This window comes from Gracilinanus agilis, chromosome 4 (genome assembly GCF_016433145.1).
Source record: "Gracilinanus agilis isolate LMUSP501 chromosome 4, AgileGrace, whole genome shotgun sequence".
Lineage (NCBI taxonomy): Eukaryota > Metazoa > Chordata > Mammalia > Didelphimorphia > Didelphidae > Gracilinanus > Gracilinanus agilis.
Genome location: NC_058133.1, coordinates 33,420,180 through 33,439,903, shown reverse-complemented (window position 1 = coordinate 33,439,903; position 19,724 = coordinate 33,420,180). Strand labels below are relative to the sequence as shown.

At 56.1% G+C, this 19,724-nt stretch overlaps 2 protein-coding genes across 3 annotated transcripts; one reads left to right on the top strand and one right to left on the bottom strand.

The window, feature by feature from the left end:
• The first annotated feature begins 543 nt into the window (after nucleotides 1–543).
• UROD (uroporphyrinogen decarboxylase) lies at nucleotides 544–3,871 on the top strand. 2 transcript variants are annotated; one of them, XM_044673172.1, is made up of 9 exons: nucleotides 544–618; nucleotides 1,056–1,228; nucleotides 1,338–1,417; nucleotides 1,922–1,984; nucleotides 2,058–2,417; nucleotides 2,518–2,655; nucleotides 2,963–3,063; nucleotides 3,333–3,399; nucleotides 3,611–3,871. In XM_044673172.1, the coding sequence occupies exons 1-9, from the start codon at nucleotides 599–601 to the stop codon at nucleotides 3,770–3,772; spliced, it is 1,164 nt and encodes a 387-aa protein (XP_044529107.1). In that variant the 5' UTR covers nucleotides 544–598; the 3' UTR covers nucleotides 3,773–3,871. The 2 variants fall into 2 exon arrangements, with proteins under 2 accessions (XP_044529107.1, XP_044529108.1); XM_044673173.1 differs by having other exon boundaries at nucleotides 599–618; nucleotides 1,053–1,228.
• A 4,972-nt stretch (nucleotides 3,872–8,843) lies between these two features.
• Nucleotides 8,844–19,339, bottom strand: LOC123245079 (selenoprotein Pb-like). The gene is made up of 5 exons (XM_044673812.1): nucleotides 19,279–19,339; nucleotides 13,415–13,632; nucleotides 11,356–11,568; nucleotides 10,539–10,665; nucleotides 8,844–9,506 (listed from the first exon to the last, which is right to left on the bottom strand). The coding sequence occupies exons 2-5, from the start codon at nucleotides 13,618–13,620 to the stop codon at nucleotides 9,276–9,278; spliced, it is 777 nt and encodes a 258-aa protein (XP_044529747.1). The 5' UTR covers nucleotides 13,621–13,632; nucleotides 19,279–19,339; the 3' UTR covers nucleotides 8,844–9,275.
• Nucleotides 19,340–19,724: the final 385 nt, after the last annotated feature.

Genomic DNA, 19,724 nt, shown 5'->3' with positions numbered 1-19,724 from the left:
GGAAGCTAGGAAGGAAAGGGCTGTATCCATGGGCCGAGCAAAGTTTGCAGAGCTCCGGTGAGTTTGCAGAGCCCAGCCAGATCTGAAATGATTGTCTAGACTTGAGCTCATTTGATGATTCCAACAAAAAGGCCAGTGAGGGAGATGCTTATGATTATCCCTATTTTACAGATAAGGAAACTGAGGTCCTATGGCTACGTGGTGTCCTCCAGCACACTTGAGGGTAGGTAACAGCTTTCTGGATGACTCTAAGCAGGTCGTTTCCCAGATCTGAGTCTCACTTTCCCCACTGCTACCGCCACTACTGGGCAGCCCGAGAGTCCTCGCCTCTTCGCAGCTGGGACTCTCTGCGCCCTTACTCTGGACTTTACGGTAGTAAAAGGGTCCTGCAGGCACAGGCTCAGACAGCCCCAGATCCCTGAGGGCCCAAGTTCAGTTTCTCATGTGATCAGTAACATGGCGGCGCCCAGGAGCGGCGTGGGGCGGGACCTGGCTGTTGTCGGGGCGGGCCCAGGGGCGGGGTCAGGGCTGGGGGCGGTACGTTCGGGGGAAGCTGGGGCTGCTCCACGACCCTGCAGAGAAGAGTGGGGTCCACGCGATGGAGGAGACTGGACTGAGGTGAGTCTGGCCATTCTCTGCGTTCCAGCTCCTGCAGGCTCTGCCCGTCTCCCCCCAAGCTCTCCCCCGCCAGTGTCTAGATTTTGGCACTCAGGGCCCCCTGCCCCTACCCCCAAAACCCCCACTATAGCCCTGATCTCGGCACACAGGGCCCCTGTCCTCCTCCCCCAGTCCCCCCTCTCTCATGTTCTGATCTCGGTATTCGGGGCTCTACCTATCTTCCTACCTGCCGGAACCCTCTTCTCAGGCTCTGAGCCCCTTCCCCCTTCCATCTCGGCAGTTGGTGGGGTGTAGGGGGCTCCTGAAGACCGGCCTGGCGGGAGGGGGCTGGGGTGGGGATGGGAGACAGGGCTGGGTTGGGGATGAGGTGGGGGCTGGAACAGAGCCTGGCTTAGACTGATAAGGGAGGTGGGGCTCTCCTTCTCTCCGCCCAGCAGCAGCCACAGTAGCCCCAGGAGCAATAGCCAGAGTCCTGATCCTAGCCCAGGTGGGGACCGCCACCAGACCTTCCCCAAGCTGCAAAATGACACTTTTCTGCGGGCAGCCTGGGGGGAGGCCACGGACTATACACCTGTGTGGTGCATGCGCCAGGCAGGCCGATACCTGAAAGGTGAGAGGCCTGGGAGGTGGAAGGAAGGGGCAGAGGGAGGGGCAGGACACCCTCTCTTCTCCTTCTCCTCTGCTTCCCACCTTTACATCCCGTCCCCTCCCCCACCCAGAGTTCCAGGAGACCCGGGCTGGCCAGGACTTCTTCATCACCTGTCGCTCTCCAGAGACCTGCTGCGAACTGACCCTGCAGGTGAGGGCAGGCCCCACACAGGCCTCTGGCAATGCCCCCAACCCAGCCCAGCCTCCTTCCCCCCTACCCAGATCCCTCAGATGCCCTAGAAGGCCAGGCAATGACCCTGAAGGTGCCCGCTTGGCTCTGCAGCCCCAGCAGAGACAACAACCAGTCCTATAAGAGCTGGGGCACAGCCCCAAATCCCACTCCTGTACCCCTAGGCAGCTGCTACCCTATTCCAAGGCCTGCCCAGCAAGACCACTGGGAGCTGGGCACATCTGGGAGGGAGGCCAAGGAGCAAGGGAGCACCCATCGTATTGTGCCCATTTTATAGAGAAAAAACCTGAGCCCCAGAGTCCAAGGTCTTTCTGCTCCTAGATGTGAGGGTCAGTCCTCTTGATTCTGGGGCCAGGGCTTTGTCCCTTATGCCTGCTACTTTGAGAAGATGGGTCCTGGTCCTGGGATGTCTCTGCGCCCTGGCCTGGGCACAGAGACACTCACACCCCAGTGTTGCCCCAACAGCCTCTTCGACGCTTCCCCCTCGATGCTGCCATCATCTTCTCTGACATCCTGGTGGTGCCCCAGGTATGATGGGGGGCTCTGGGGGCTTGGGGCCTCTTGGCCTGGCCCTCAGGCTCAGCTCCCCACCTCCCCACAGGCTATGGGCATGCAGGTAGCTATGGTGCCCGGCAAAGGGCCGAGCTTCTCATCACCCTTAAGGGAAGAGCAGGACCTGGACCGCCTCCAGGCCCCTGTGGATGTGGACAAGGAGCTGGGCTACGTGTTCCAGGCCATCACCCTGACCCGTCACCAGCTGGCTGGGCGGGTACCTCTCATTGGCTTTGCCGGGGCCCCGTGGACACTGATGTCCTACATGGTAGAGGGGGGCGGCTCGAACACCATGGCCCAGGCCAAGCGCTGGCTGTACCAGTGGCCCGAGGCCAGCCACCGCCTGCTGGGTCTCCTGACTGACGTCCTCGTCCCCTACCTTGTGGGCCAGGTGGCCGCAGGGGCCCAGGTGAGGGGCTGGGAAGGTGGGCCTTCTGGGGACAGCCTGGCCTGATCTTAGCTTCTGACCTCTGACCCTTGGCCTCACCCACCTGCTCCTCTTCCCGCAGGCCCTGCAGCTGTTTGAGTCTCATGCTGGGCACCTGGGTCCTGAACTCTTCTCGGAGTTCGCGCTGCCCTACATCCGTGATGTGGCCAAGAGGGTCAAGGTTGGGCTTCAGGAGGCGGGCCTGGAGCCAGTGCCCTTGGTAAGGCTCCCAGGAGAGTGGGGCATCAAACTTGGCCACATCTCACCCCTTCTCCAGGTCTCATTTTTCCCCCTTTGTTAAATGGGGGTGTGAGTCCCTTTACTTTTGACCTCCCAGGGCTGTTGTGGGGAAAGGATTTAAGTCTCAAAGTGCTTTTGGGGTGATAGCAAAAGAGAGAAAGGGTCTGGGGTCCTATGACTTGACCCATGTGGGTTTGACTGGATGGAGCCAGGGGAGAGTCAAAGTCAAAACTCCTAGGCCAGCAGGAGTCAAGGGATTTCACCCCTGCCCCCTGTCCCCTGCCCAGATCATCTTTGCTAAGGATGCACACTACGCCTTGGAAGCGTTGGCCAAGTCTGGGTACGAAGTGGTTGGAATTGACTGGAAGGTGAACCCTGCCCTGGCCCGGTGAGTAGAAGCAGCCTTAACCTCAGTCACCAGGGCCTGGCTCAGGGAGGGGTTCAAGGCTCGGCTCTGCCTCTGACTGATGGGATGATCTTCAATGAGTCATTGCCCCTTTTGCCTCAGTTTCCCTATATGTAAATCTATCCGTGGGAGGTTCCCTGGTATGATGGATTTGTTAGGGGGTGAGGGTGAGGGTCTATTTGGTTTTGGGGGGGATGAGGAAGGAGGACCCTCAGGAACAGGCTTTGGTGATCCTGGTTGACTGGTTTCAGGGAACGTGTGGGAAAGACTGTGACCCTCCAGGGCAATCTGGACCCCTGTGCCCTCTACGCCTCCAAGGTAGGAGAAATGGGGAGTGGGGTTTATCTGGGGCCCACGGGAACACTGGACCCCTGTGCCCTCTGCCTCTAAGGTCGGGGAGGTAGGGAGCAGTGCACATGTGCCCGCCTCAGGGTCTGACTGTGGTATGTGCCACCCTGGTCCCCCTTCCTCCCCTTGCCCTGCCCTCCCACCTCTGAGAGCTCCATGCCTTTCCCTCCTCATCCTGCAGGAGGAGATTGGGCGAGTGGTGGAGCAGATGCTGGCTGCCTTCGGGCCCCAGCGGCATATTGCCAACCTTGGCCACGGGCTCTACCCGGATATGGATCCTGCTCATGTTGGAGCCTTCGTGGAGGCTGTGCACCGGCACTCTCGCCTGCTGCGGAGCAAATGAGCCCCCCACCTCACCCCACCCACCCCAGGACTAGTCTCAGGGGTCTGACAGGAGAATGTTTGTAAGAGTATTTTTAAGAGAATAAAGAGGTCTAGAGTGGCCTGGCCTGGTTCACACTCACTGAGAAGGATCTTCTGGGGGCCTCTCTGGTACTCCAGTGCCTGGGGGGAGGCTCGGGATCCCCTCTCAGCCCCTCCAGCCAGACTGACGGAGCCACCTTCATCCATGGGCTGTGGCCCTTGAGCCCCACAGCCATCCGAGGTCACCGAGGGCCTGCTGGGCTCACGGACAAAGAGAGGAGGCCGGCCGTGGCATGTGGGCAGTCCTGGAGCAGAGCTGGGGGGACTGGGGAGCCAGGCCCTAGCCTCTTGTAGAGGGTCCAGAGTCTGGAGGAGGAAGATTAACAGGATGGGCGGGGGGAGCGGCCAACCCTCACCCAGGGGTCAAACCGGACAGGCAGGGCTGGGCTGACCACTTCAAAGGGGGAATAGCCCATGGGCCAGCCCTGCAGGGAGATAGCAGGCAGGAGAGAGGCTGAGAACTGGGGAGAAGCACCAGGGTCTCGTAGGAGTTGCATCTCCAAGGACGCCTCAGTGCCCTTTGGGCCAGAAGGGGTTCAGGGCTCAGGGAATATGGAGGGAGACCCCTATCCCCCAAGAAGGAGGTGCAGGGACTGGGCTGGACAAGGGGCAGTACCTGGTCTCTGGGAAGACCTGGCCTGAGCGGGAAAACATCTGCCATGGACTTGCCCAACAGCAGGGGCCGTGTTGTCCCTCCCTGGACCTCATCTCCATGATGGGGAGGCAGGGTTGTACCCCATGATCCCTAAGGTTTATCCTGACTCGATGAGCTTGGGAGACATTGGGGAGACCTGGGTTCAAATCCTTCCTCTGATATTAATTGGATGATGCACTTTGGCCAAGCTACTTAACCTCTGCCTCAGCTTCCTCATCTGTAAAACGGGGATAATAATAGCACTTCTGCGGATCAAATAATATGTTTGTAAAGCGCTTAGTGGCAGCACAGAGCAGGCACTTAATGTCATTCATTCAGTGAGTATCCACATTTGGCCACAAGATGGTGCTGCTGCCAAGGCCTGGCCCTGGGGCCTCATTAAGAGCTAGAAGGAGCCTCATGGTCCCTCTCATCTAACTCAATCTCATTTTACAGATGAGGAAACTGAGGCCAGGAGATGGAAGGGGTCTGCCCAAGATCAGACAGGGGGTAACAGAGGCATAATTTGAACCCAGGGCCTCTGAATGCAAACCCAGTGCTTCCCCCGACACACACACTATTCCTCAGTGCCCATCTTTGAATGGTCTTCAAGGATCTCCAAGGGCTCAACTGGGGAGGAGGCGTGAGCCTTGGTGGCTGGCTCTAGAGAGCCCAACAGGAAGCGGGGTGATGGTACAGAGGCATGTCACTAACTAGCTAGCTGGCTGGGCTGTCTCTGTAGGTAGTGAGCTCCCTATCCCTAGAGGTCTTCAGGTAGAGGCTGGTCAAGGGATGTTATTTTGGGATTCCTGCTTCTGATGGGAGGTTGCATGGCCCTGGGAGAGGAGCCGGGAGCTCCCTGCCAGATCCCACGCTGTGTCCCCCACCCCGCTACATATGCTCCGATAGAGAGCAGAGCGAGCCTGTGACACATATTAGCTGTGTGAGGGGGCTCTAGATCCACACTTGGGGAACTCTCAGACAACATGCCAGGAGGGGCTCGCTGTCAGAGCGGGATAATTGCAGTGAAAAGGGGCAATCAGGAGAGGCTTCCTGGAGGAGGGGAGTTCAAGTTGAACTTTAAGACCCTTTAGCTGTTGGAGAGCTGGAGCAGGGAAGGCCATGAGAAGCTGAGAGTGGGAGAGACCAACCCTGAGGCTCCATTCTCTAGAGACAGTTCCCATTTCTCCTCAGAAGGCCACAGAAGGGGGCCCCTTGTTGTGGGGGCCCAGCACTGGCTTTGGGGTCGAACAGCTCTGCTACTCTGGCAAAGCAAGAGCTCTGGCCTTGGATTCGGGGCAAGTCCCTTCCTGCTCTGCACTAAGCTCTGATAAATGGGGACAGGGAAGGCCTTCCCAGAGGTCAGGACTGTTGGGGAGAACTGCAAGAAGCCCTCTCTAGGCCTTGGAAGTAGGAGAGGGTTCCCCAGCCCTGAGCAGTTTTCTGGGCCCAGCAGAGGCTGCTGGGGCCACACTCCCCTCCCATCATTCACTGGGCCTGTGAGATCCTGACCCAGCCGGGTAGGCTCTGTGGCTAAAGATGGATAAAGAGAGACTAAAATTGGGGGGTGCTCTGCTTCCGTTGCTGAGTGACGGAGGGGTAAAAGGTGATTGAGGTGATAGGAGAGGAATGAAAGGGAAGGCTGAGTTTGGGGAGGAATGGACAAGGCGGTATTAGGATGGTAAGGGTACAGGGTGAGGTGTTTAGGAGAGGCGGCTAACACAGACTAGACTCCCAAGCTAGAGACAGAGGACACTGGGGGTAATAGGCTGAACCCTTCCAGGCAGGAAAGGTACTTCTACCGACACAAGGAATAAGGGGAATAAGGTCAGTCAGAAATGATTGAAATCTGACTTGAGGGCTTGTCAGTTTCTCAAGTCCTCAAAGGAGGAGTTGCAAGACTCCTCCCTGTCAGTGAAACTGAAGGGATTCAGGAGGAAGCGTTGGGCAGCTACTTCCTCTTAAGATGGATGCCTCCAGTTTCCCTCAGGAAATAAAGAGAATAAATCCTTCCCCCTCAACCCTTGCCTAATTCTTCAACACAATGATTCTCCAGAGGGTTTGCTTAGGTAGCAAAGAGATTTATTAATGTTCAGGATTGGTCAGGAAGGAGAGAGGGGTTTGGGGTTTCTGACAGCCGCTAGGGAGAAATTCAAGATGGGGAAGGGTCACAGGAATGGGTTAGACTGAGAGGACCTGCTTCTCTCAGCCAGGGAATATTTGGCTGCTTTTTTTTTTTTTTTTAATTTTTTTTTTTAAACCCTTGTACTTACTTCGGTGTATTGTCTCATAGGTGGAAGATTGGTAAGGGTGGGCAATGGGGGTCAAGTGACTTGCCCAGGGTCCCACAGCTGGGAAGTGGCTGAGGCCGGGTTTGAACCTAGGACCTCCTGTCTCTAGGCCTGACTCTCACTCCACTGAGCTACCCAGCTGTCCCCTATTTGGCTGCTTTTAAAGTAGAGGGTATACTAAAGGGATAGTTTGAATTCAAGGATGTCCTACTTGCCTATTGGGGGAACTAAACCCACAAAGTCTATTCACTAAAACCCAAAAGCCACCCTGCCTCCCAGAGCCCCGGGAAAACAGGCAGGGAAACAGGGGAATAATATGGAGAAGGTCAGGGAGAGGTCCAGAGAAATTAGCTAAGTACAAATTGTCCAGAGACAAAGCACAGGCCAAAAACAAAACTGAAAGCCAAGCAGAGTTCTTGTTAGTCCTTCCTCTCTGTTCAAGCCTCAGGCACCAACTGACTTCTCTCATAATTCTAAGGCTTCTAACTGCCAGAAGTTTTCAGTTGGCCTCCTGTAAGAGCAAAAGCCTCTCTTGCATCTTTTGCATTACAGGCCACAGCGATCTCTTTCCCTGGCTGGGAAAATCAGGACCCCTCAAAGGACAGCAGAGAACCAAGAAGGAGAGCAGCCAGCTGATTCAGGCTATAGGGTGACCGGGCATGGAGTGAGGGGCACATCTCGGATGATATCCAAGACAACAGAGCACACACAAACTGGACCTCACTGGAGCCTCCACACATCCCTACCCTTCCAGGGGGCACTATGGGTGGGATGATACGCATTTTACAGAAGAGTCTCACCCAAGTAAAGTGATCTGTCCAGGGTCACCCAATCAGTTTGAGCCCAGGTCCCCACTGACTCCACAAGCAGGAAGAGGTACCCTGTATGTGGTGGGGAATGCTAGCAAGATAATCCTGGGCTCGAAGTGCCAGGGACCCCCAGAGGTTCAGAGCCCCCCCGGAAGGAAACCCCCCAGGTTGGCAGTGGGTCCTCCCTAGAGGGTTTCTTCAAGGACTTCGACAAGTCGCCCAGGGGACAGTCACATCCAAGCCCCTGCCTCTCTGTGGGCCTCTGAAAAATGAGAGTTGAGTGGCCAGCTGGGTCATCCTCACTAACTTCTCTGACCGCTCCATCTTCCTCCATGTCTATCCCCCGCCCCAGACTTTGGGGATCCCCCAAGTCTCTGTCCGAGGCATCATATTTAGAGTCCCTCCCACTTCTCCTTTTCACCCCCTACACCAGCTTTTACCTCCTTCAAAATGATTAGGACCCCGCCAAGAGCTTTTATTTCTATGGTTTATAGCTACTGATGCAGAGCAGATTAGACATGAAAATGTCTCAGGACTGGCACAGCGAGGTGGTGCAGTGATGAGAGATCAAGGCTAAGAGACGAAATCCTGGGCTCAAATCTGGCCCCTGACCCTTCCTAGCAGTGGGACCCTAGGCAAGTCACTTAACCCCATGGCCTAGCCCTGACCACTCTTCTGCCTTAGAACCAATACACAGTATCACTTCTAAGACTCAAGTGAAGTATTTTTTATTTTTTAATGCCTTGGAAGTCCTGTGCACAGTTTTGGCTTGGCAGGACCCTGCTTGGAGCAGCCCTTTGCTACCACACAGCCAAGCTGGCCTATCCTCCTTCCAGGACTTGGCCTCGCTCTTCCCTGCCTCTTTGAATCCCTGGTTCCTTCCAGATTCAGGTCAGGCCCACCTCCTCCAGGAAGTCCTCCCCTTCCTTGTGGTGTGACCTCCCTTGGATTACATGGTATCTCCATTTAAAGACTGTATCCTTCAGGGGAATGTAAGCTCCAGCAGGGCTGGAACTGGGGTGTTTTGTTTCTGCATCCCCAGGGTCTGGCTGGTCCATGGTAGAGGGGAGACACTCCCCAGACTCTCTCCGCTGGGAGTCCTGTTCTCCGACGCCCAGGCTGGCTGCCCTCTCCCCAAGTGCCCCCTCACACACAGCCCTGCCAGTGTCGTAGAGCTCCGGCCTCCCTCCCTGCCCCGCATGCAGCCTGCCATCACCTTCATACCCGGAAAACCCTCAAGCAGGCTGGGGAGGTGGCTCAGGAGAGAGAAGTTTATTGGTCACTTCCTCGAGCCTCCCACCCCCTCTGAGGGCCAGCTTGGTGGTGGGTCATCTGGGCTCACAGTCATGCCTGGGTATGGACAATGGAGCCTCCTCCTCCTCCCTCCTCTCTGTGTGGCATCAGCCCACAATGACCAGTTCTCTGGGTTTCACTGTGGGCATCATTAATTGAGGGAGGGAAGGGCAGTGGGCATGGCCCAGCACCACAGGCAAGTGGACCACAACCCGGATGGACACAGATAGGGCTGAGGGCCTCCTGGCTCCATCATGGCCCCGGGGACTCCTCAGTTCCTCCCCTCTGACACAGGAGCCGGCTGGACAGGAGATGAGGTTGGGGATGGGGTCGGGGGGCCCTCTTGGGGCCGGCCTGGAGGGTGGGGACCTGGCGGGGACCGCGGCCATTCGAGGGTTATCCAGTGGCCTCTTCGTCGCGGGATGGCTCTAGGCTGTGTGGAGGAAGGCTGAGGGATGGCTTCTCGCTGTGGCCCTGGACAGGATCACGGGGGTGGGCAGTGCGAAGGGCGCTTGACCACAGAGTCAGCCTGTGGCTGCTGGGCTTCTCACCCAGGGGCTCCTGCCCTTGGCCTTCTAGGCCAGGGGACTGAGTGGACGCCACCTTCTCCTCGTCCGTGCTGTTCACCTAGAGAGGAAACCAGAGGGTGACACTCCCTGACTTCACACATCCCTGCTAGACAGCTTGGACTAGAAAGTGGATGATGGGGTTGGGGTGGGGGAGCCTGTAAGAAGGCCCCAAAGTTGGGGCCGAGCCAGTCTACCAGCTCCCTGGGGCGTCCGAGGGGAAGGGGGTCCCTTGTCTTCCCTCTCTTGCTACGTGTGACTCCGTTTTGGAGCTAGCTTCTATCGCCATGGGTACTCGGGGAGTGCGGCCCTGGGTTCGGGATTACCCCCATCTCCCTTTTCTCTGCAAGGCTAAGCATGAGGAGAAATGTCCCTGGTCATCCCCAGAGCACCCCTGAGGCGCTCCTCAGACCCCACAGGCGGAAGAGGACAAGATTCCAAATCACAAACTGCCCCAGCTGCAATGGGGTGGGTGTGGGGGCTCCCTGGTGGCTGCCTCCTGGTCGCTCGCTGCTGGGGCTGCTCCTGTGGGCTCCCCTCGAGCCGAGGACGCCTCTGCCCTAGCACTCTGGGTGGTCGTGCTGGCCAGTGTGGGAGAAGGTGGCTCCACGTGTCCAGCTTAGGGCAGCCAGCTGGCGCTGAGGATTTACTCATAAGCTGCCTGTAGGCAGGCCGCCTTCTCCAGGACAGCCTGAGCCAGCCCCAGGCTCTGAACAAAGGGTTCACCTCAGGATACCCTCCACAGAGCTGAAGGGGAGACCCCTGAGGAAGAGGTTCCAGGTAGGCACTGAAGGATGGGCAGATCCTACGGTCCAGGCCGGGCAAGCTCACCCCATGTAGGAGACTTGAGCCTCGATAGCTCAGGGAGACCGTATGGGGGCTCTGAGTGCTCAGCAGGGGAGGGAAGGTGGGGAGTCTCTTTTCACTCGGTTACTCTCTGTCTGTGTGACCTTGGGTAAGTCCCTGGTCCTTTGCCCATTTAGGAAATAAAGCCGTCTGATGGGACGACTGATGAGGATGCCTGATGCTTCTCAGGCCACCAGGCCTGGATGCCCGTGGCTGCCCGCCAACCATGCCCTTTCCGGGGTCTCACCTGGGCAGGGTAGAAAGAACAGTTTCCACAACTATCGTGCCGGTGGGTGAAACGAATGGCCGACTCCACGTAGGGGAAGTGCAGGAAGCTAAAGGGCAGCCGGATGTGGAAGGTCAGGCGGCCACACCTGTGAGGACAGACAGAGGTGGGGGAGCAGCCCGCCTGAGGTGGGGAGCGTGCTGGGCTCGGGGTTCCAGGGCCTGAATCTGAATCCCACCCCTGGCCCTGCTCCTGCCATTTGACTTTAGACAGTCCCTGGGTCTCCCTGGGCCTGTTTCCTCATTCACAAAAGGAGGGGTGGGATTAGGAGGCTCTGAGGGCCTCCTGGGGCCCCCTGACTATGCCCACCTCTTGGGGAAGTCGCCCCCTCCCTTCTCAAGGCTCGATTGCCCCCACCCCCACCCCCAAGGCCGGGAAATTCATGCTGCCTCAGAACTTCGGTCGGCTGCCGACTCTGAGTCTTTCTACATCCTTCTCACGGCCCTATATAGTGGGGCACAGGGAGAAGCCGGCGGCCGGGCCGGCGGATCAGGAGGCTGCGCCCTTCTTGTGCATCAGTCAGCCGATCCACGGGATGTGGGGCAGCTCCGCCAAGTCAAGGAAAGGGAGGGAGGAGAGGCCTGGCAACCCCGGGGAGGAGGAAATCCAGCCAGCCCAGATGGAAGAAAGGCGCCCCCAGGAAGAGCTCAGTGGCGGGATGTTTGGGCATCAGACAACCCGGCCCCAAGAGGCTCAGGATGGCCTTGGGCTGCCTGATTCCCCCCGATGCGCTCAGGATCTCTGGCCGCCCTCTCTGGCCCTCGCCGCGGGGTCTCACCTGTCATAGACAAGGAAGTCATCCTTGGCCCCGCTGAGGATGCTCCAGATGTCAGGGCCAGGCCCTGGTTGGCCGTAGACAGGGATGCCTGGCGGGGCATGGCGTTCCAGCTCCCCGTGCAGGGCCAGGGACTGAGGCGACTTCTCATTGACTATGATAAAACGGACGTCGGCAGCGCCCAACCGGGCCAGGCGCTCCTGCAAGCTGCCCATGCTGAGGAGGAAAAGGGAGGGACGGGTGAGCTGAGCCTCGGGGGGCCTCCTTTCCCCCTTGACCTCAGAGCCTCTGCCGGCAGGAGAGTGCTGAGAAAAGGAGCCAAGGCCCAGCCCTGCCTTGGTTTTCCTTTGAGTCCTTGGACAAGGCCGCCATTTTCTCCTCTTAAAAGGATCTTGGGGGGTTGTGCGTGTGTGGCTTGCCTCGACGATTTCTGAGCCTCCTTGGAAGTCTGCGAGGAGGCAGAGGAAGCAGCTGGATGGAAGGGCCTCAAGCTAGGAGTCCGTTTGACCCCTTGAGTGAAGGAAGGGTTTACTTTTCAGAAAGATCCCGTTTCTGGGTCAGGTTCCCTACGCCCACTCTTCTTCCTCCCCCTTTCCTCTCTCACTGAATAAACCCACTGTTGGCTTGGGCCTGGGAACAGGCAAGGAACAGAGGCCCAGAAAGTAGGGCGCTCGTGGGGGCTGGCCCAGGAAGGGGAAGGCACTGAGGGCGGCTCAGCTCAGAACTGCCAGGAGGCCTCGTGAAAGCCGGGGCCCTGTTCCTGCCGTGCCCAAGTGCTGGCTGCCAAGTGTTTTCCACACGACTCCCTTCTGGGAGATCGAGTGCCAGACTTGGGTTAGTGGAGAACCTGGCCTCCCATTTATTTTTCTGAGAGACTTGAAGCCATTCCCCAAGAGCTTCCTCCTCCCCTTCACCCTTTTCCCATCTCTCACTGGCTCTTGCTTCACCCCGGCCTCCCATGAAGTGGTAGGAGATAAAATTCAGTGGGACCAGTGTCATAAGGTTGGGTTCAAAAAACACCTTTCTAAGTCTAGGCTAGTGGGAGACAGGATGGGATGAATGGCAACCTGTCTGGAAGAAATCTGGTGGTCCTGGTGGACCACAGCCTCATTCATATAAGTGTATGATTTGGGGTTTAGGGTTATTTTTAAGCCCTTCACTTCTGATTTAGAATTGATACTGAATCTGAGTACCAAGAGCAGTAAGGGCTATGCAATTGGGTTAAGTGATTTACCCAGGGTCACATAGCTGAGAAGTATCTGAGATCAGATTTGAACCCAGGACTTCCTATTTCAGATCTGGTGCTCTATCCACAGAGCCACCTAGCTGCCCCCAAACAATAGTGTGTTAAGGCAGGCAAAAACTCATGATGTCTGGGGCTCCATTCAGAAGGACAGAGGAGGTGAGAGTAAGGCTGTGAGCTGGAGAGAGTCCAGAGGAGGGCAGGCAGATGGGGAAGGGCCTGGAGTTCATGCCATGGGAAGCTCAAGGGAAGGACCTGGGACATTTGGCCTGGAAACAAGAAGATTCAGGGAGGATCCCTCTTCCCCAGCGGATACCCGTCTTCAAGGGCTCGAGATGCCATCCTGTGGAGGAGGGGCCAGCCTTGTCCTGCTTAGCCTCAGAGGGCAAGACCAGGAGCCAAGGGAGAAGCAGACTGAAGTTGGGTGTCTAGAAAAGTTTCCTAGCAGAGAGAACTGGCCCTGAGTAGGATGGGCTACTTTGAGAGGTGGTAAGCTCCCCATCCTTGTAGGTCTGCAAGTAGAGGCTGCCCTAATAAGGCCCATTTGTTTCTGGGATAGGGAGGGGGCAGGCTCTCATTCCTGCTGAGGTCCTTTCCAACTATAAGCATCTGTGATATGGGGAAACTGAGGCTCAAAATGAGCTTTGTGCCATCGCCCAATGGCTCATAAGGATGAGCTGGAGCGTTTTGACCCAGTTTCAGTTGACCATTAGTCTGGCTCTCTTGGAGCCCGTTGGGCCAGCCTGGGCCCCTTGGCTCCTGGAGCTGCTGCGTTTTGTCCCATCCCACCCTTGAAACCATCCCTGTCATGCCCGATACCTGGCAGCTTGCTTGAGACAGAAGTGTCAGCTGGCCTTCAGGAGGGCCACCACTGTCACATTGCCCCGGGCTTCCTCCATGGGGGCTCTGCCTCCGTCCACTTGCCACATCGGAGCCGGTTGGCAGAACCTCGTCTTGTTCTCAAAGGCCAGGGAAGCCCCCAGCAGCCCGAGCAGGATGGCCAGCGGGAGGCCTGGCGGACCCATCCTGCCAGCTGCCTGGAGAACAAAAGTGGCGGATGTCAGGAGAGACGGGCATAGAGGCAGCCTCTCTTTGTCCTCACTCACTCACTTACTCACTCATTCATTTATATCTTCAAAAAAGGCTATTAAGCACCTACTGCATTCAAGGCATTGTCTGTGTTAGGCATTAGGGAGACAAAGATTAAGAAATAACTTAGGGAACAGCTGGGTGGCTCAGTGGATGGAGAGTCAGCCTTAGAGATTGGAGATCCTGGGTTCAAATTTGACCTCAGATACTTCCTAGCTGTGTGACTCTGGACAAGTCACTTAACCCCTGTTACCTAGCCCTTACTATTCTTCTGCCCTGGAACCAATACTCAAGATTGATTCTAAGATAGAAGAGGAGGATTTAAAAGAAAAAAAGAGAAAGAACTCGGGGCCTGCCCTTAAGAAACTTCTGTTCTCTGGGAGGGCAGCATCGTGGGAATGTGGAGCCCAAGGATCTAGGCTGAAATGATGCTTTTCTTCCTGACTTCACATAGGTTTTCTCCCCATGATGGGCCTCAGTTTCCTTATCTGTAAGTTGAGAGAGCCAGAATTGGTTTCTAAGGCTGCCTCTAACTCCAGACAGAACGCTAGGTCCTCCCCAGGAGAATAAAACAGGCCTTGGAGTTAGAAGAGACTTGAGAGGTGGTGGAATATGGCCTTCATTTTACAGAGGGTAAAGGGAGGCCCAGCGTCATAGAGGCAGTGACCGGCAGCATTAGAATTCAGGTCCCTTGACCCTCTAGTCTAGGGCTTTTCCCACTTAGCAGCATTGACTCCTCTCTGCCTTAATGCACTCAGATTGGGGGGCCACCAATTCCTTGACTGCCCCAGGCCCTAGCATGAGGCTGAGCAGCCCTAAGGCCATGTTGCCTGACTCAGTCTTGGGAGCACAGGCACCTTCCCGCAGTAGGTTGTGGGGGGCAATGGGGAGGAAGAAGATGGAGAGGCCTTGGCCAACCCGTCCAGACACCCACCAGGAGGAATTTCACATCTCGGTCCCTCTTGCCTGGCATCGGGGCAGGCCCAGAGCCTCACAATGTGAGATTGTGAGAGGACAAAGGTCTCTGTGTCCCTAAGCCAAGCTCCCCTGATGTCCTTGTTCTCTCTGGCTTTGAGGGATAGAATCCCAACTGCCAAGGGAACAAGGGGGAGGCAGAGGCAAAGGAGGGGAGAGGAAGAGGGAAGAAGGATGGAGAGAGGAGGAGAAGAGAGGAAGAGAAAGAAGGAGAGAGGAGAGAGAGGATGAGGAGAGAGGAGGAGAAAGAGAGAGGAGGAGAAAGAGAGAGGAGGAGAAAGAGAGAGGAGGAGAAAGAAGGAGAGAGGAGAAAGAGAGAAGAGAAAGAAGGAAAGAGGAGAAAGAGAGAGGATGAGGGGAGAGGAAGAGAAAGAGGATGAAGAGAGAGGAAGAGAAAGAGAAAGGAGGAGGAGAGAGGAGGAGAAAGAGAGAGGAAGAGAAAGAAGGAGGGAGGAGGAGAAGGCAGGGGAAGGAGGAAGGAGAAGGAGGGGGCAATGAAGGGGATGGGAGAGAAGGTGGCATGGAAGGTGACGGGCACCTTTGAGAGACCAAGAGGAAGGAGAGCATCCCAGGGAAGGGGTCAATCAGGGCAAAAGTAAAGAGGTGGGAGATGGAGGCCTCATGTATGAGAAGCAGGAAGAACTGTTTGGCATGACTATGCAGCGTGGAGACAAGAATTTTCTTTATATATATATATATATGCTATTTGTATAATATAATAATATGGAAGTCTGGAGAGGGAAGAAGAGGTCAGGCAGCCAGAGGAGTTACCATTTGGCCTTCCCGTCCCCCTCCATCCTCCATTCAGCAGTCAGAGGGATCTTCCTCAGAACCTGGCAGGATCCTGGCCCTCCTGCCTCTCACTCTGAGCTCCAGGGACCTCCAGGATCCGGCCACCTGAGTAGAGACAGGGGGCTGGATCGTAGGGTTGTTGATTTGAATGGAGGAGGTATCTGTTGTCCAGGCCTCTCTTCATGCAGATGGGGAAACTGAGGCTCAGATGTTGTGGGGGCCCTTGGATAGAAATAGAAGCTGGGCTGGCGCTGGAGTCTGAGGCCCCATTCTAGGACCAAATCTACTCCTTACAAGGCCCTCCCCTTCTCTAGCCTCAGTATCCTCCTCTGTAAAACAAGGGGGTTTGCGCCTGGAGGTGGCTAAGGCCCGTTGGCCCTCTTGCCTCTGAGCCGGGGATTCTCCCTCACAGTTTTGTCCCAGCTCTCCACCACCAGCCATTCATTTATCTTTATTCAGAACTTCGCCAACGTCAGGTCCGGGCAGCATTTCCACCCACGGCCAGAAGGAAAAAGCATGTCGCACGAGGACAAGCCTCTATTCCGTACGGGCAGGCCTTAAAAAAATAAATTGGAGGAGAAGAGAAGGACAAGAGAGAGGAAGGACGAGGAAGAAAGGGAAAGCAGGCTGGCACGTGCCCGTCCGCCTGGGCAGCGGAGGAGGCAGCGGCTGAGTCAGGCTGGCTTGGCACAAGATGAACCAGCCAAGCCCCGAGGTGGAAGAGGCTGAAATAGGCCATCGTGGGCAGGATGTGGAGGCCGGAACAGGGAGGATTTGTGAAGCTCCAGGCCGGAGGTCGCAGCCTTCCCTGGTAGTTATAGCGGCCTTTACACACATTCTCTCGTTCCACCCTCACAGGGACTCCGGGAAGGAGATGTCAGCCTTGTCCCCATTTGGCAAACGAGGAAACCAAGGCATGCAGAGCAGATGAGGGATTTGTCGCAGGCCGGAGGCCATCACTTGGTCTTTTTCTCCCTCCTCAAATAATTTTTCTTTAACTTCCAAGGCCACAGGCTGTCACCGGCAGGAGAACGGCAGCCCCTCCCAGGCAGGCCCAGGTTTCTCTCCCTTTATCTGTTTGGAATATTGGGGGCCTTCTCTGCTTAGATGAGGAAGCGGCCAGGCAGCCTGGTGGGCAGAGCACTAAACTTGCAGCGATCAAGGCCCGAGTTTAAATCCCACCTCCAACACTCGGACTGACTCTGTACAAATCACACCATCTTTCTCAGTCCCAGTCTTTTCTCATCTGTGAAATGGGTTAATGATCACATCTATCTCTCAGAGTAGGCAAATGGGATAATGTGTAAACTCTATGTAAATGGTAGCTATTATTATTATTTTTTATATATTTTTTTAAACCCTTAACTTCTGTGTATTGGCTCCAAGGCAGAAGAAGAAGAGTGGTAAGTAAGGGTGGGCAATGGGGGTCAAGTGACTTGCCCAGGGTCACACAGCTGGGAAGTGTCTGAGGCCAGATTTGAACCCAGGACCTCCCGTCTCTAGGTCTGACTCTCAATCCACTGAGCTACCCAGCTGCCCCCTGTTATTATTTTAAAGTCCTACTTTGTCTTTTTTTTTTTTTTTTTTTTTTTTTGCCTTCACCTTCCATCTTGGAGTCAATACTGTGTATTGGTTCCAAGGCAGAAGAGTAGTAAGGGTGGGCAATGGGGGTCAAGTGACTTGCCCAGGGTCACACAGTTAGGAAGTGTCTGAGGCCAGAATTGAACCCAGGACCTCTGGGCTCTAGGCCTGGTCCTCTGTCCACTGAGCCACCCAGCTGCCCCTCCTCATTTCTTTTTTTGCTCCTCTCTGGCCATCATCACCCTTTCCTCCTGATGCTCTCTCCTCTCTGGGTTTTTGGAGCTCATTCTCTCTTGGTTTTCCTTCTCCCTGTTTGGCTGCTCCTTCTCAGGCTCCTTTGCTGGGTCTTCACTAACCACAGGCAGCTCTGTTCTGGGCCCCCTAGTCTCCCTCTCTTGTTTTTTAGTGACCTCCCCAGCAACCAGAGATAATTCCCGGATCTATGCCTCCAGCCCCAGACTCTGTCCTGAGCTTCATTCCCACAACACCCAGAGACATTTTGATTTAGATCTTCCCCAGGTGGGGGCACGGAGGTGGCTCAGTGGATGGAGAGTCAGGAGGTCCTGGGTTCAAATCTGGCCTCAGACACTTCCCAGCTGTGTGACCCTGGGCAAGTCACTTCACCCCCATGGCCTAACCCTTATGGCTCTTCTGCCTTGGAGCCAATACACAGTAGAGTAAGGAAAAGTTTTTTACATCCCAAACAGAACTCCGCTCTCTTTCTCCCCAACCCTCTCCTCTTCTCCTCTTCCCAGTTTCTTTTGATGCCACCGGCATCTTTCCCGGCCCCCAGGCTCACGCTCGGCTGCCTCCTCCTGCTCCCCTCAGGACCCTGAGTTCCCCGTGGATTTTGGCTCAGTCAGTGGAGACTGATGGGGCAGTCGAGAGGAGGCTCCTTCGAAAGGGAACCCTGGCCTCGGAAAAGGGAGGATGGGCTCATCGAGAACTGGCCACTTCAAGGGGTGGCCTCATAGCATCAAGGGGGAAACTGAGGCTGGAAGAAGGGAGGCCTCCCCCTCCCACAAGGCCTAGCTCAGTGGTGTGAGAGGCGAGATGCAGGCCTGGGGCTCTTCTGACCCAGGCCAGCCCAGCCCATCCTCCCCCTGAGCTGCTGTGTCATCCTGTGTCCTTGGCGGGGGAAGGCCTCCTGCCGCTGCTGCCTCCTCCACAAAGGACTTTGTTCAGACTGTCCCCAGCTTCCTCCGTCCCCACCTCCCCCAGGAGTCTGACAAACAGAAAAGAAGCCCCAGGCCTCCTCCTAGGCCCCTCCCTGGCTCCCATCCCCACCCCAAGGTCCTTTAGGGCTCCAGGTTCCATGATAAAGAATTCCAACCCCAGGCCTAGGTCTGGACACCCCGGCCCCCTTCCAAGACTGCAGGCCCAAAGGCCCTCCAGTGCTGGTGAGGAGATTACCAAATAGGAATACCAGCCATGCCCTGGGTTCTAATCCTCCCTGCCTGAATGACTTTGGGCTATTCTCTCTCCTCTGGGCCTCTTCTGTGAGGAGGGGTGGCGGGTGGGGGTCAGGGTGGTGTTTAGGCTCCATTTCCCTTCCAGTCCTGACATCCTTGGTGACCAGGGCCTTGTAGCCAGGCTTGAGGCAGTAATGGACCCCAGAATCCTTATCTCCCAGCCCCATATAACCCAAGGTCAGGAGGCAGTACATGCCTCACGTACACGCCTGCCCCTCATTCCCACCCCCACAGGAACATGGACCAAATTGGGTTTCAGGGCTCCCGGGGGTGGGGTCCTGGGATCTCCAGATGGGTAGGGGGACTCTGGCAGCACGGTCCCCCCCTCTGCCCCAACACTAAATATTCTCTTGTGTACAGATCGGTAATACTGATTTTTTTCCATACAAAAATAGGCTTAATATCACTTATTTTACCCCAGATTTTCTTGACTTCTCACCCCCCCCCTTTTCCCAGAAGACCAATATATCTTCAGTCTTTCCAGATTTGGGTGAAAAAGGTATGGATTTAGAATCCGAACCCCTGGATTCAAATCTCAGCCCTACTCGTGACCGTGGGGCCTCATTTTCTTTCTCTGATAAATGAGGGGTCTCTAAGGCTCTAAGGCCCCTGGAGCTGGAAATCTGGGGTCCCGGGTGTTCACCCCAGCGGGACCCATGGACCCTGAAATTGGGGAGAGTTTGCGAACCCTGAAAGATCGTCCCCCCAGATCATGTCCCCCCAAGCCCGGCCGATCTCCCCAGCACGCAGAGCAGGACAGAGCAGATACTGTACCTGGTTCCCTGTGGCCTCCGCTTTCCTCCGCTGCTGTCCTTGGAGCAGGAGCTTGGCCTGGACACCCAACAAGTGCCCTTTGCTCACTGGACTTTATCTATGCCCAGCAGCTCCGCCCCAGGAGGTGGGGATGGGTGCAGGCTGGGGTCCAGATCAGGGGTCTGGCCTTGCTGGTCAGAGCCAACTTGCAGCCTTCAGATGCTACTTACTACTCAATGGCCTCAGTTATTCCAGAGGAGTGCTGGGCACTCAAGAAGCCTGAGAGCTTCTCCAGGCTTGTTTTCATCCTCAAAGCATGGGAACTTCAGGTTTTCTTCTCCTTCTCCTTCTCCTCCTCCTCTTCTTCCTCCTCCTCCTCCACCTCTACCACCTTCTTCTTCTTCTTCTTCTTCTTCTTCTTCTTCTTCTTCTTCTTCTTCTTCTTCTTCTTCTTCTTCTTCTTCTTC